A 15,541-nucleotide genomic window follows, 5' to 3' on the forward strand; every position below is an offset into this window, starting at 1 on the left:
TTTAGCCTTTAAAGATACAGCGTGGAAACTGTGGCAGACCCTTTGAGTCTGCGTCGACCAGCGATCACCCCGCTATATACACAATGGGGACAATTTACAATTTTTACCAAAGCCAATTATCCTACAAACCTGTACATCTTTGAAGTGTGGGAGGAAACCAGAGCACCTGGAGAAAACCCGTGCGGTCACAGGGAGAACGTACAAACTCCGTACGAACAGCACCCATGGTCAGGATCGAACGTGGGTCTCTGGCACTGTAAGGCAGCAACTCTACCGCTGCGCCGCTGTGCTGTCTGTGAAGCAAGGTGAATAGCCGCAATCATTTATGTAGTGTAGATGAGGCTAAAACTGGAGAGCATAGGCTTAATGAGAGAAAGGGAACGATTTAAAAGGGACCTGATGAGCAACGTTTTCACACAGAGGATAATGCATTTATGGAATGAGCTGCCTGAAGAAGTGGTCGAGGCAGGTAGAATTACCATTTAATTACCATGCCATTACCATTACAATTAGCATTAGCATTTGAAAGACACTTGGACAGATATATGGATAGGAAAGGTACACAAAAATGCTGGAGAAACTCAGCGGGTGCAGCAGCATCTATGGAGCGAAGGAAATAGGCAACGTTTCGGGCCGAAACCCTGCTTCAGACTGATGGGGGGTGGGTGGGGGGGGGGGGAGGGGCGGGGAGAAGAAAGGAAAAAAGAGGAGGAGGAGCCCGAAGGCTGAGGGATGGGAGGAGACAGCCCGAGGGCTGAGGAAGGGGAGGAGACAGCAAGGGTTAACAAAATTGGGAGAATTCAATGTTCAAGCCCGCAGGATGCAGACTCCCCAAGCGGAATATGAGGTGCTGCTCCTCCAATTTCCGGTGTTGCTCGCTCTGGCCATGGAGGAGGCCCAGGACAGAAAGGTCAGTTTCGGAATGGGGAGGGGAGTTGAAGTGCTGAGCCACCGGGAGGTCAGGTTGGTTATTGCGGACCGAGCGGAGGTGTTCGGCGAAACGATCGCCAAGCCTCCGCTTGGTCTCACCGATGTAGATCAGCTGACATCTAGAGCAGCGGATGCAAGAGATGAGGTTGGAGGAGATGCAGGTACTCCTCTCTGTCGCACCTGGAACGACTGTTTGGGTCCTTGAATGGAGTCGAGGGGGGAGGTAAAGGGACAAGTGTTACATCTCTTGCGGTTGCAACGGAAAGTGCCCGGGGAGGGGGTGGTAGGGGAGGGAAGGGAAGAATTGACAAGGGAGTTACGGAGGGAGCGGTCTTTGCGGAAGGCAGACATGGGGAGAGATGGGAGATGGGAAGATGGATAGGAAAGGTTTAGTGGGATATGGATAAGCACAGGCAAGTGGGACTTGCTCTGATAGTTCATTTGGTCAGCATGGACATATTGGGCCGAAGGGCCTGTTTCCGTCCATTACAGCTGTATGACTCCATGACTCCAGTAGAGCAAGTTTCATGAGATTATTCAACTGTTATGTTGAACGCTATCACAATAATTTACATTATTTTGGTGGCACAGTAGCGCAGCCTTACAGCGCCTGAGTCCTGGGTTCGATCCTGAATATGGGTGTTGTCTGTACGGAGTTTGTACATTCTCTCTGTGACCACATAAGTTTTCTCCGAGTGCTCCTGTTCCCTCCACACTTCAAAAATGTACAGATTTGCGGGTTAATTGGCTTTGGTACAATTGTAAATTGTCCCTAGTGTGGACGATAGTACTAGAGCACAGGCTGAACGTTAGTCAGCGCAGACTCTGTCAGCTGAAGAGCCTGTTTCCACGCTGATCTCTAAAGTGTAAAGTTGATCATTACTCTGTCTGTATTTAAAAGCAGTAAGTGAGCCTGCACTGCCACCTGCTGGTGGAACCACATGGTGGCTGCAGTTATTAAACGGGATTAAGAGCATTGGAAACAGGAGCAGGTGTGGGCCCTTCAGTAAGATCATGGCCTATACAAATTTGATCTCAACACCATTTTCCCTTTCTCTTTCCAAAGCCCTTGACACCCTTCAACTTCAAATGCCAATCTCAACCTCAAATTTATTGACTCTACCTTTTTGGGCTAGAGAATAATTATTTAACTCTTCCTTCTAAAGAGGATAACCTCACATTTATCCACATTATACCTCTTCTGCCTACGTTTCTGTCTCTGTCACCCCATCCTCACCTGGTTCAAACTATCTCCTGCCAGCCTTTGCCTCACCTCTCTCTATCACCTCTTTATAGTGGAGATAAAGGAACTGCAGATGGTGTTTTTTTACAAAAACAGGCACAGTGCTGGAGTACTCAGCGGGTCAGGCAGCATCTCTGGAGAACATGGATAGGTGATGTTTTGGGTTGGGACCTTTCTTCAGACTGATTGTAGGGGGGGGAAGAAAGACAATAGACGCAGGAGTAGGCCATTCGGCCCTTTGAGCCAGCCCCGCCATTCAATGTGATCATGGCTGATCATCCCCAATCAGTACCCCATTCCTGCTTTTTCCCCATTTCCCCTGACTCTGCTATTTTTAAAAGCTCTATCTAGCTCTCTCTTGAAAGCATCCAGAGAACCCTGCTTCTACTCCTGCACCTATTGGTCTATTGTCTAACCCGCCTCCACCGCTCTCTGAGGCAGAAAGCTGGAAGAGAGGAGGGCCAGGACAAAGCCTGGCAGGTGAGAGGGTGATACAAGTGAGGAGGGGGATTTTCACAGGCAGCATTTCTTGTCTCAGGGAATCTAGAATGCAGAGAGACAAAAAATGCTGGAGTAACTCAGCAGGACAGGCAACATCTCTGGAGAGAAGGAATGGGTGATGTTTCGGGTCAAGACCCTTCTTCAGACTGTTGACCCTTCTTCAGACTGATCAGTTTGAAGAATGGTCTCAACCCGAAACGTCACCCATTCCTTCTCTCCAGAGATGCTGCTTGTCCTGCTGAGATACTCCAGCATTTTGTGTCTATCTTTGATTTATCAGCATATGCAGTTCTTTCCCACAAATCTAGAATGCAGGTTGGGTGGTAATTTGGTGGGGCATCTCAGTGAATCTTTCATTTTCAGTCCCGCTCCTACAAATATGTGCCTCTCTGTGGCTCCTCCACTGCCACAGTGAGGCCCAGTTTTAACTAGAAGAACAACAGCCGACATTCCATCTACTTATGTTGCAACCTTCTTGTATGAACTTTAGGTAAACTGCTCTCATCACTTCCCATTGTCTTACTTATGTCCCCTTTTTCACCCCGTTTCTTTTAATAAATGCACAGAGTGCTGGAGAGAGTCAGCAGGTCAGGCAGCATCTGTGGAGGGAAGGTGCCGATGATGTTTCGGGTCATAATTTCATATTCATAAGTTCCAGGAGCAGAATTAGCCCCTTCAGCCCATCAAGTCTCCTCCGCCCTTCAGTCATGGCTGATCTATCTTTCCCTCTCACCCCATTCTCCTGCCTTCGCCCCATAACCACTGAAACACTCAAAAATCTGTCAATCTCCACCTCCACAGCCGTCTGTGGCAATGAATTCCACAGATTCACCACCCTGTGACTAAAGAAATCCCTCTCGTCTCCTTTCTCAAGGTACGTCCTTTTATTCTGAGGCTGTGCCCTCTGGTCCTAGACTCTTCCACTAATGGAAACATCGGGTTGGGACCCCTCCTCAGAGTCTGGAGAAACTCAGCAGTTCGGGTGTTGGAATTGTCGATGCTTCAGGTTGAGACCCACATCGGGACTGTGATGGTTAAGACCCCATCTCTGCTCTCAGTCCTGAGGGAGGGTCTGAACCCAACATATCAACAATTATTTTTCCATCATAGATGCTGCTCGACCCACGGTTTCTTTCCACCAAAATACTTGCATTTGCAGCTTTTAGAACAAAAGATTCCAGCCATCCCTGATGCTATAGGGCAAATGCCTGCATGCACATGATCATAACCTTGCATTATTCACATCTAGTTAACTATTTAATGTGTTTATTCGGGGAGAAGTGAGCATCTGTTTGTTCCCCATCCACATTGTGTATATATCTTGTGCATATGTACGTGACAGCAAGGGGGAGAGACGGTGTGTGCATACAATGTGTATACTTGCAGATACAGGTCCACCACCTTGGTCCAGAGTCATAAAGTCATGGAGACATGCAGTGTGGAAACAGAAGTTTCGGCCCAACTTGCCCACACTGACCAACATGTCCAATCTACACTAGTCCCACCTCCACCTGCCTGCTTTTGGACGATATCCGTCGAAGCCTACCCTATCCATGCACGTGTCTCAATGTTTCTTAAAAGTTGTGATAGTACCTGCCTCAACTTTGTGTAAAAAAAGTTACCCCTCGGGTTCCCTTTAAATCTCCCCCCCCCCTAAACCCTCCGATCGGCCACGAAGGTTCCAACAAGGTCAGAATCGGCCACCTCATCCAGCCTGGGTGCCACATTTTCGGGGGGATTTCGTTTGGGAATCCTAGTGCGCGATCGTAATTTTATCCGGATAAAAAGAGCTGCCGGACCACTTGTCGTGGGGAAAATTGGTGGTGGACCTGTATCGTGTGGGACCAGCATTCTGGCAGGCAGGTTTGCCACTGCTACACGGGTGGTTTTAAACTGAATAAGGGGGGTGGGGTGTCGAATGGGCTAGTGGAGGATGGAGTTAAAGGGAAAGGGTTTCTTAAATGTGAGAGCGTAGAGACAGAGGGGTGTAAAATGAGGGTAGAAGCAATAGGTAGCAAGGTGAAAAGTAAAAGTGGCAGGCCGGAAAATCCAGGGCAAAAATCAAAAAGGGCCACTTTTCAACAAAATTGTATAAGGGGTAAGAGTGTTGTAAAAACAAGCCTGAAGGCTTTGTGTCTCAATGCAAGGAGCATTCGTAATAAGGTGGATGAGTTGAATGTTCAGATAGCTATTAATGACTATGATATAGTTGGGATCACGGAGACATGGCTCCAGGGAGACCAAGGCTGGGAGCTGAACATCCAGGGATATTCAATATTCAGGAGGGATAGAGAGAAAGGAAAAGGAGGTGGGGTAGCGTTGCTGATTAGAGAGGAGATTAACGCAATGGAAAGGAAGGACATTAGTTTGCAGGATGTGGAATCGGTATGGGTAGAGCTGCGAAACACTAAGGGGCAGAAAACGCTGGTGGGTGTTGTGTACAGGCCACCTAACAGTAGTAGTGAAGTTGGAGATGGTATCAAACAGGAAATTAGAAATGTGTGCGACAAAGGCAAAACCGTTATAATGGGTGACTTCAATCTACATATAGATTGGGTGAATCAAATTGGCAGGGGTGCTGAGGAAGAGGATTTTTTGGAATGTATGCGGGATAGTTATCTAAATCAACATGTAGAGGAACCAACGAGAGAGCAGGCTATTTTAGACTGGGTATTGAGTAATGAGGAAGGGTTAGTTAGCAGTCTTGTTGTACGTGCCCCCTTGGGCAAGAGTGACCATAATATGGTTGAGTTCTTCATTAGGATGGAGAGTGACATTGTTAATTCAGAAACAATGGTTCTGAACTTAAAGAAAGGTAACTTTGAGGGTATGAGACGTGAATTGGCCAAGATTGACTGGCAATTAATTCTAAAAGGGTTGACGGTGGATATGCAATGGAAGACATTTAAAGACTGCATGGATGAACTACAAAAATTGTTCATCCCAGTTTGGCAAAAGAATAAATCAGGGAAGGTAGTGCATCCGTGGATAACAAGGGAAATCAGGGATAGTATCAAAGCGAAGGATGATGCGTACAAATTAGCCAGAAAAAGCAGCATACCGGAGGACTGGGAGAAATTCAGAGACCAGCAGAGGAGGACAAAGGGCTTAATTAGGAAAGGAAAAATAGATTATGAAAGAAAACTGGCAGGGAACATAAAAACTGACTGCAAAAGTTTTTATAGATATGTGAAAAGAAAGAGATTAGTTAAAACAAATGTAGGTCCCTTGCAGTCAGAAACGGGTGAGTTGATCATGGGAAACAAGGATATGGCGGACCAATTGAATAACTACTTTGGTTCCGTCTTCACTAAGGAAGACATAAATAATCTGCCGGAAATAGCAGGGGACCGCGGGTCAAAGGAGTTGGAGGAATTGAGTGAAATCCAGGTTAGCCGGGAAGTGGTGTTGGGTAAATTAAATGGATTAAAGGCCGATAAATCCCCAGGGCCAGATAGGCTGCATCCCAGAGTACTTAAGGAAGTAGCTCCAGAAATAGTGGATGCATTAGTAATAATCTTTCAAAACTCTTTAGATTCTGGAGTAGTTCCTGAGGATTGGCGGGTAGCAAACGTAACCCCACTTTTTAAGAAGGGAGGGAGAGAGAAAACGGGGAATTACAGACCAGTTAGTCTAACATCGGTAGTGGGGAAACTGCTAGAGTCAGTTATTAAAGATGGGATAGCAGCACATTTGGAAAGTGGTGAAATCATTGGACAAAGTCAGCATGGATTTACAAAAGGTAAATCATGTCTGACGAATCTTATAGAATTTTTCGAGGATGTAACTAGTAGCGTGGATAGGGGAGAACCAGTGGATGTGGTGTATCTGGACTTCCAGAAGGCTTTCGACAAGGTCCCACATAAGAGATTAGTTTACAAACTTAAAGCACACGGCATTGGGGGTTCAGTATTGATGTGGATAGAGAACTGGCTGGCAAACAGGAAGCAAAGAGTAGGAGTAAACGGGTCCTTTTCACAATGGCAGGCAGTGACTAGTGGGGTACCGCAAGGCTCAGTGCTGGGACCCCAGCTATTTACAATATATATTAATGATCTCGATGAGGGAATTGAAGGCAATATCTCCAAGTTTGCGGATGACACTAAGCTGGGGGGCAGTGTTAGCTGTGAGGAGGATGCTAGGAGACTGCAAGGTGACTTGGATAGGCTGGGTGAGTGGGCAAATGTTTGGCAGATGCAGTATAATGTGGATAAATGTGAGGTTATCCATTTTGGTGGCAAAAACAGGAAAGCAGACTATTATCTAAATGGTGGCCGACTAGGAAAAGGGGAGATGCAGCGAGACCTGGGTGTCATGGTACACCAGTCATTGAAAGTGGGCATGCAGGTGCAGCAGGCAGTGAAGAAAGCGAATGGTATGTTAGCTTTCATAGCAAAAGGATTTGAGTATAGGAGCAGGGAGGTTCTACTGCAGTTGTACAGGGTCTTGGTGAGACCACACCTGGAGTATTGCGTACAGTTTTGGTCTCCAAATCTGAGGAAGGACATTATTGCCATAGAGGGAGTGCAGAGAAGGTTCACCAGACTGATTCCTGGGATGTCAGGACTCTCTTATGAAGAAAGACTCGATAGACTTGGTTTATACTCTCTAGAATTTAGGAGATTGAGAGGGGATCTTATAGAAACTTACAAAATTCTTAAGGGGTTGGACAGGCTAGATGCAGGAAGATTGCTCCCGATGTTGGGGAAGTCCAGGACAAGGGGTCACAGCTTAAGGATAAGGGGGAAATCCTTTAAAACCGAGATGAGAAGAACTTTTTTCACACAGAGAGTGGTGAATCTCTGGAACTCCCTGCCACAGAGGGTAGTCGAGGCCAGTTCATTGGCTATATTTAAGAGGGAGTTAGATGTGGCCCTTGTGGCTAAGGGGATCAGAGGGTATGGAGAGAAGGCAGGTACAGGATACTGAGTTGGATGATCAGCCATGATCATATTGAATGGCGGTGCAGGCTCGAAGGGCCGAATGGCCTACTCCTGCACCTAATTTCTATGTTTCTATGTTTCTATGTATGTGTATTATTATGGTAAGGCAAGTATGCGTGTGTGCATTCATAGTGCAACTGCGTACATAGAGATGTTTAGCTTAGAGATACAGCGCGGAAACAGGCCCTTCAGCCCACCGAGCCCGTGCTGACCAGCGATCCCCACACATTAACACTATCCTGCACACTGCGGACAATTTACAATTTTATCAAAGTCAATGAACCTACAAATCAGCATGTCTTTGGAGTGTGGGAGGAAACCGGAGCTCCTGGAGAAAACCCACGCAGGTCATGGGGAGAATGTACAAACTCTGTACAGACAGCACCTGTGTTTAGGATCAAACCCTTGTCTCTGACTGTAAAGCAGCAATTCTACCGCTGCGGCACCAGGCCACCCTAAATTCATAGCTTATGCTCTATGTATTCATGCTTTAATGTGTATTGTGCAGGCATGAGTATTTATGCACATATATTTACAGATAGGCATGTCGACCTGCATGTATTACATTGCTGTGTGTGCATGCACCTGCTGGTCTTACCAGCATTGGAGAGCTTGAACAAAGAGGAGAGATTGAATAGGTTGGGAATTGTTCTCTGAAGTCTAGAAGACTGAGTGATGACCATGCAGAGATGCATTAAATCATGAGGTGAATAGTTTAGGTAAATGAGCACAGGCTTTATTCCCCGGGGCAGGGGAGTTTAAAAAATAGATTTAAAGTGAGAGGGGGAAGATTCAAAGGCGACTTGAGGACGAGCAGGTTTTTCATGCAGAGGGTGGTGGTTATGTGGAACAAGCTGCCAGAGAAGGAGTTAGAAGCAAATACAATGATCATTTTTGAAGATATTTCCACAGGTACACGCACTGCCCTAGAGCAAGGAAACAGGCCCTTCGGCCCTACTCGTCCAAGTCACCCGTCGCCAGTAGCGGACTGGGTCTAAAAATATTCGTTGCCAGGAGATAAAGGGGGCCCCACTTCATCAGGGCCCCACTTGATATAGGGGGCCCACTTCATCAGGGGCCCACTTGCCATCGGGCAAGCTGACACCCTGGCCAGTCCGCCACTGCCCGTCGCTACGATGGGGCAGCGGTAGAGTTGCTGCCTTATGGCGCCAGAGATCCAGGTTCGATCCTGACTATGTGTGCTGTCTGTATGGAGTTTGTACGTTCTCCCCGTGACTGCATGGGATTTCCCCCGGTGCTCCAGTTTCCTCCCACACTCCAAAGACGTACAGGTTTGCAGGCTGATTTGGCTTCAGTAAAATTTGTAAAATTGTCCCTAATGCAAAGGATAGTGCTAACGCAGGGGTGATCGCTGGTCGGCACAGACTCGTTGGGCCAAAGGAACTGTTTCCACACTGTATCTCCGAACTAAACTAAAATCCAAGTTGGTCCCAATTGACTCATATGACTTCAAATCTTTCCTATTCATGTACCTGTGCTTTAAAATATCTTTAAAATGTTGTTATACTACCTGTCTCTAACACTTCTTCTGGCAGAGCGTTACGTCAACATACCTCCCACTGTGTGGAAAATGTGCCCCACAGATTCCTATTATACCTCTCACTATGTGGCCTCTGTTTTTGTTTCCCTTATCCTGGAAAAAAACAAAACTCATTAAAGTGGCGGAGGGTCTGAAGAAGGGTTTCAACCTGAAATGTTGCCTGTCCATTCCCACCACTGATGCTACCTGACCAGTTGAGTTACTTCAGCACCTCATCCAAGACCACACACCTCGGGTGGCTCAGTGGCGCAGCTAGTGGTGCTGTTACCTCACAGTGTCAGTGACCCGGGTTCGATTCTGACTCTGGGTCTGCCGGTGTGGAGATTTCACGTTCTCCCTGTGACCGTGTGGGTTTCCCTCAGGTGCAGTGGTTTCCTCCCACATTCCAAAGTTTTAATTTAGTTTAGTTTAGAGATATAGTGTGGAAATGGGCCCACCCTTCAGCCCACCGAGTCCATGCCAACAAACGATCACTCGTTCACTAGTTCTATCCTACACACACTTGGAACAATTTTACAAAAGCCAATTAACCTACAAAACTGCACACCTTTGGAGTGTGGGAGGAAACCAGAGCACCCGCAGAAAACCCATGTAGTCCCAGGGAGAACGCACAAAGTCCGTACAGATCAAACTCGAGTCTCTTGCGCTGTAAGGCAGAAACTCTATCGTTGCATCACTGCTCCACAGTGCTGCACTGCTAGGTTAATTGGCCTCTGTAAAATTGGCCCAAGTGTGTGGGGAGTGAATGAGAAAGTGGAATAACACTAGAACTAGTGCGAACGGGTGATCAATGGACAGCGTGGACCCTTTATAAAACTGAACAGTAAATTGCTTCTGACAGTCACAGCTGGCCTTGCTCCTCATTTTGTTTGCCGTTCTTCCTCCACCTAATTACATTGTTTAGTGGAAATTACTGCCCGCTTCTGGGTCTTTAACCGCAGGCCCCCTCCACCAACCTTCCCACTGATGAAATCCCCAGATGCTGCAGGCAAGTAATTGTCTGTGAGCCTCTCCTTGTGATTTGAGATCAATGAATGCTATGATTAACTCGCCTCATCCCTCTCCCCTCCCCATCTCCAGCCCTCCGCCTGGTACACTCAGCTGAGGCAGCTGCTGCTGCTGCCGCAGCAGGCAGGCAGATCAAAGGGTTGCTGCAAAGGGGTGGCAGTGTGCTGGCCAAGTCATTAGCGGCCTGTCGCTCCCACTCAGCCAAGGGGACGGGTGCTGTCGGCTCCAATGCTCGTCACCAGATGAGAGGGAGCTACGTTCGGCGGCATCTGGAGCCTCGCTCGCACCGTCTAGTTTAGTTTTCGAGATGCAGCGCGGAAACAGGTCATTCGGCCCACCGAGCCCCAGCCTCCTCCCCCACGTCCCCGTATGCCAGCACTATCCCACACACACCAGGGACAATTTACAATCTTTACCAAAGCTCATTAATCTACAAGCCTGCACGTCTTTGGAGTGTGGGAGGAAACCGGAGCACCCGGAGAAAACCCATGAGGTCACGGGGAGAACGTGCAAACTCCGTACAGACAGCAGCCGCAGTCAGGATCGAACCCGGGTCTCTGGCGATGTAATGCGGCAACTCTATCGCTGCGCCACCGTGCCGCCCCACGGTCAGAAGCTATTCTTCCCCCCTCCTATTCCAGGGCAATGTAGAAGGAACGATGCACTATCCAGGGGGGCAACATACTATCCAAGGGCAATGCAGAGGGAGTGCTACACTGAGAGGGCGATGCAGACGCAACAGTGCACTGTGTGAGGGTGGCAGTGTGCTGGCCAAGTCTGAGGGACATGCAGAGAGAGCTCAGGACTATCCAGGGGCAAGTTAGAGGGAGCACCGCCCTTTCCCAGGAGCAATACAGAGGGGAGCACCATCGACTCTATGGTCAATCTCTGACTCTTCCCTCCTTTCCTGGATCTCTCAGTCTTCATCTCAGGAGAGAGGCAAGCTACGAGCATCCATGACTATCCTGTCAGCTCCCACATTTTACTAGACTGCTCTTTATCCCTCCCAATCTCCTGTACAGTCCCTATTCTGCTCTCTCAGTTATTCTGTCTACGACATACAGAGATATAGTGGGAAGGTTTGGTTGAAGTTTTGGATCAGGGCCCTTCTTCCTGATGGAGGATCCTGACCAGAAACGTCGCCCATCCTTGTTCACCAGAGATGCTGCCTGACCCGCTGAGGTCACTTTAGTAGTTCAATAGCACTTCAGTATAAAACAGCATCTGCAGTTCTTTGTTTCTACATAGTGAAAAGGTTTGTTTTGCATTCCATCCAGGCATATAATACCACACATGAATAGTCAAGCCATGTTTTCGTATGCAGGTAGTGCAAAAAGGGAAAGGAATTTGGAGTATTGTGAGCAGTTCTGGTCGCCCCATTACAGGAAAGATGTGGAGGCTTTGGAGAAAGTGCAGGGGACGTTTACCAGAGTGATGCCTGGTCTCAGCTACTGGAAGAGATTGGATAGACTTGGATTGTTTTCTCTGGAATTTCAGAGGAGACTTGATAGAAGTATATAAAATTATGAGAGGTATAGAGAGGGTGGACTGTCAGAACTTTTTTCCCAGGGCGGAAAGGTCCAGCACTGGAGGGCACAGTTATAAGGTGAGAGGGGGAATGCTTAAAGAAGATGTGCGGGGCCAGATTTTTACACAGTGAGTAGTGGGTTGCATTGCAGGGGTGGTGGTGGAAGCAGAATCAATAGTGGTGTTTAAGAGACTTTTAGATAGACATAAAGGGCATGTCCCACTTAGGCGATTTTTCCAGCGACTGTCAAGTCGTAGCAGGTTGCTGAAAAAACGGCGACTGGAATGGCGACTGTCAGAGTGGAACACACACATACACACATCGCATCCTTCACCAGCCCGTTATGCAGGCAGGGGACAGGGCAAGCAAGGGGACCTCTGTCCGAGTGAAATTCACACGGTGCAAAGCCAATGTGATACAGACACACACCACGATGAAGAGGAATGTTGGCGCTGTAATTAAGACAGAGAAAGCACAGTTTCCGGGAAGGGTCACTTAAGTCCTTTAAAAGAGGGGGGGGGAGAAGGAGTGGAGACAACTTTTAAGAAGCCAGAGATACACGGCTGTGAAGCTCGGCGGACATTTAACATTACCGGTCGGTTATCCTTGGTTCTGAAAACTACTGCTTACGTTTATTTTCCCAATGAGCCAATGAGATTCACTAGTCGGCACCGGATACAACTTACGAGAACCTATGACAACCTTCGACCTCCTGGCAACCCACTATCACTGCACCTACGGCATGAGGATTCTTCCTACTCTCCATGGCGGCTTCATTCTGGTTGCCACTAATTTTTCAACATGTTAAAACATTAGCGGGGACCAGAATGAAGCCGCGATTAGTTCCAAGAATGCGGGAACTACTCACGACCATGAAGGCGACTCCCCGGCAACCATCCGCGAACATGTGGCGAACATGTGGCGACCGCATCGTCTCCTGTAGTCGCCTAAAAAGTCGCCTAAGTGGGACAGGCCCATATGGAAGTGCAGGGAATAGAGGGATGAGGATCATGCACAGGCAGATGAGATCAGTTTAACCTGTTATCATGTTCAGCATGCACATTGTGGGCCAAAGGACACGTTTCTGTGCTGTACTGTTTTATGTTTTATGTGCTATGAAACAGTGTGCAGAATATTAGAGTGGAAGTGTAGGTAGGAACTGCAGATGATGTTTTAAACCAAAGACACAAAAATCTGGAGTAACTCAGTGGGACAGCCAGCATCTCTGGAGAGAAGGAATGGGTGATGTTTCAGATCAAGACTCTTCTTCAGACTAGTCAGGGAAATGAGAGATATAGACGATGATGTAGAGAGATAAAGAACAATGAATGAAAGATATGCACTAAAGTAACAATGATAAAGGTAACAAGCCATTGTTCCCTGTTTGTTGGGTGAAAACGAGAAGCCAGTGCGACTTGGGAGGAATGAGGGAATGCAGGGGCTACTTGAAGGTAGAGAAATCAATATTCATACCATTGGGTTATAAGCTGCCCACGCGAAATATGAGATGCTGTTCCTCCAATTTGCATTGAGCCTCACTCTGACAATGGAGGAGGCCTAGGACAGAAAGGTCAGTGTGGGAATGGGAAGGAGAATTAAAGTGTTTAGCAACCGGGAGATCAGGTTGGGGGTTCAGGTGACTGACAAAGGTGCTCAGGTGTATTTTTTTGCATGTCATTCATTCATTGTTCTTTATGTCACTAGATCATCATTGATATCTCTCTTTCCCCTTTTCCCAGACTATTCTGAAGAAGGGTCTCGACCCGAGACGTTACCCATTCCTTCTCTTCAGAGATACTGCCTGTCCCGCTTTTTGTGTCTATTATAGTGAAAGTGCCTGGATATGTGTGATGGGAATAGATAGGGGGAAATCTGGACGATACCAGTTCATTGAACGTGTGCATGATTAAACAATGGATCTGCCATGGACTGGGACCCTGTGTAGCAAGAGGTGTGGAGTGAAGACCTCGTGAGGAGATGAAGTCCATCACCATCTGAGTGACTATGTCCGGATGTTTGATGGTCGGAGGTATGAGGAGATGTCTGAGAGTGGACGTCAGCACCACCCTTCCGTCAGTGGATTTGATACCAATCTCCATGTCCTGGGGTAATGAGAAGGAAGATGCATTTACTTATTTAGTCCAGAGATACAGTGTGGAAACAGGCCCTTCGTCCCACTGAGTCCATGCCAACCACCCGTTCTCACTAGTTCTATGTCACTTTTTTTTTGCTTATTATGGATTTTACAGATTACAATGTGAGAGACAAGGCTTTGCCTTCCATCACAGTGAGGAGGGGTTTGGAGATTCACTGTGATGGATGTTTATGTAAATTGTGTTCATTGTGTGTCTAGCTTTTTTCATGTTTGTATGACTGCAGAAACTTAATTTCATTTGAACTTAGGTTCAAATGGCCATAAACGGTATTCTATTCTATTCTATATCTGTTGTGATGTTGCGAGTAAGAATTTTGTTCCGTTCCGGGACATATGACAATAAATCACTCTCGACTCTTGACTCTATGACCATTCACATCCTTTGTCTTTGTTGGCTTTCTGTTCAGCGTGGCTTCTTAGCCCTGGAATGGAAGGATGAACACCCTGCATTCAGCATCACCTTTCTCTTTCAGATCCCCTGTTATGGCTGGAGGGCTTTTTGCCGTGGACCAGCGGTGGTTCTGGGAGCTGGGTGGCTATGACCCAGGGCTGGAGATCTGGGGAGGGGAGCAATACGAGATATCATTCAAGGTAAGTTAATGTGGACATTACTGTAAGCTCCAAGCTTTGATCCTAGTGAGGGAGAGTGAGCAAGACAGAATTAAAGGGCGCTCTTTTAGAAAGGAGGTGAGGAGGAACTTCTTTAGTCAGAGGGTAGTTAATCTGTGGAACTCATTGCCACAGAGGGGCTGTGGAGGCCAAGTCAGAGGATATTTTTAAGGCAGAGATAGACAAGTTCTTGATGAGAACGAGTGTCAAGGGTTATGGGGAGAAGGCAGGAAAACAGGATATGGGGGTGGAGTAGTCACGATGGGCCGAATGGCCTAATTCCATTCATATAACTTGTGACCTTCTGTGAATGGGGGGAGGAACATGATCATAATCATGTGAGGAATAGATCGGGTAGATGCACAGAGTCCCTTGCCCAGAGTAGGTGAACCGAGTACCAGAGGGCATAGGTTTAAGGTGAAGGAGAAAAGATTTAATAAGGATCTGAGGGGTAGCTTTTTCACATGAAGGGTGGTGGGTGTATGGAACAAGCTGGCAGAGGAGGTAGTTGGGGCTGGGACAACCCCAACGTTTAAGGAACAGTTAGACTGGTACATGGATAGGGCAAGTTTGGAGGGATATGGACCAAACGCAGGCAGGTGGGACTAGTGTAGCTGGGACATGTTGGCCGGTGTAGGCAAGTTGGGCTGAAGGGCCTGTTTCCACACTGTATTACTCTGACTATTAGCATTACTACCTTTTAAGTGTTGTTATTCTTTAGAAAAGCGTTCTAATGTGGATTTTTTTAAAAGACAGAGTGCTGGTGACTCAGCGGATCAGGCAGCGTTTCTGGAGATCACAGACAAGCAGAGTTGTGGGTCGGGACTGATTGTAGTAGGGGACGAGAATGGGGGAAGAGAGGTTGGGCTGAGCAGATGACGCTGATCCATATTATGTTCTTATCTGACTGCAGCATTGGTCGTGTAATGCTTATGTTACTAGTCTAATAATTCAAGCAGAAAGTAGGAACTACAGATGTTGGTTTACAAAAAAAGACACAAAGTGTTGGAGTAACTCAGCGGCTCAGGCAGGATACCTGGAGAACATGGGATGGCTAGTGAGA

At 47.3% G+C, this 15,541-nt stretch overlaps 1 protein-coding gene across 1 annotated transcript in view; it reads left to right on the top strand.

Moving 5' to 3' along the window:
- galntl6 (polypeptide N-acetylgalactosaminyltransferase like 6) overlaps positions 1 to 15,541 on the top strand; it is an 821,073-nt gene that overhangs the window by 736,151 nt on the left and 69,381 nt on the right. The window contains exon 7 of the mRNA XM_033018312.1: positions 14,343 to 14,460. Within this exon, the coding sequence (XP_032874203.1) occupies positions 14,343 to 14,460 (118 nt within the window). The remainder of the gene's footprint in view (positions 1 to 14,342; positions 14,461 to 15,541) is intronic.

Source organism: Amblyraja radiata, chromosome 3, assembly GCF_010909765.2.
Source record: "Amblyraja radiata isolate CabotCenter1 chromosome 3, sAmbRad1.1.pri, whole genome shotgun sequence".
NCBI lineage: Eukaryota > Metazoa > Chordata > Chondrichthyes > Rajiformes > Rajidae > Amblyraja > Amblyraja radiata.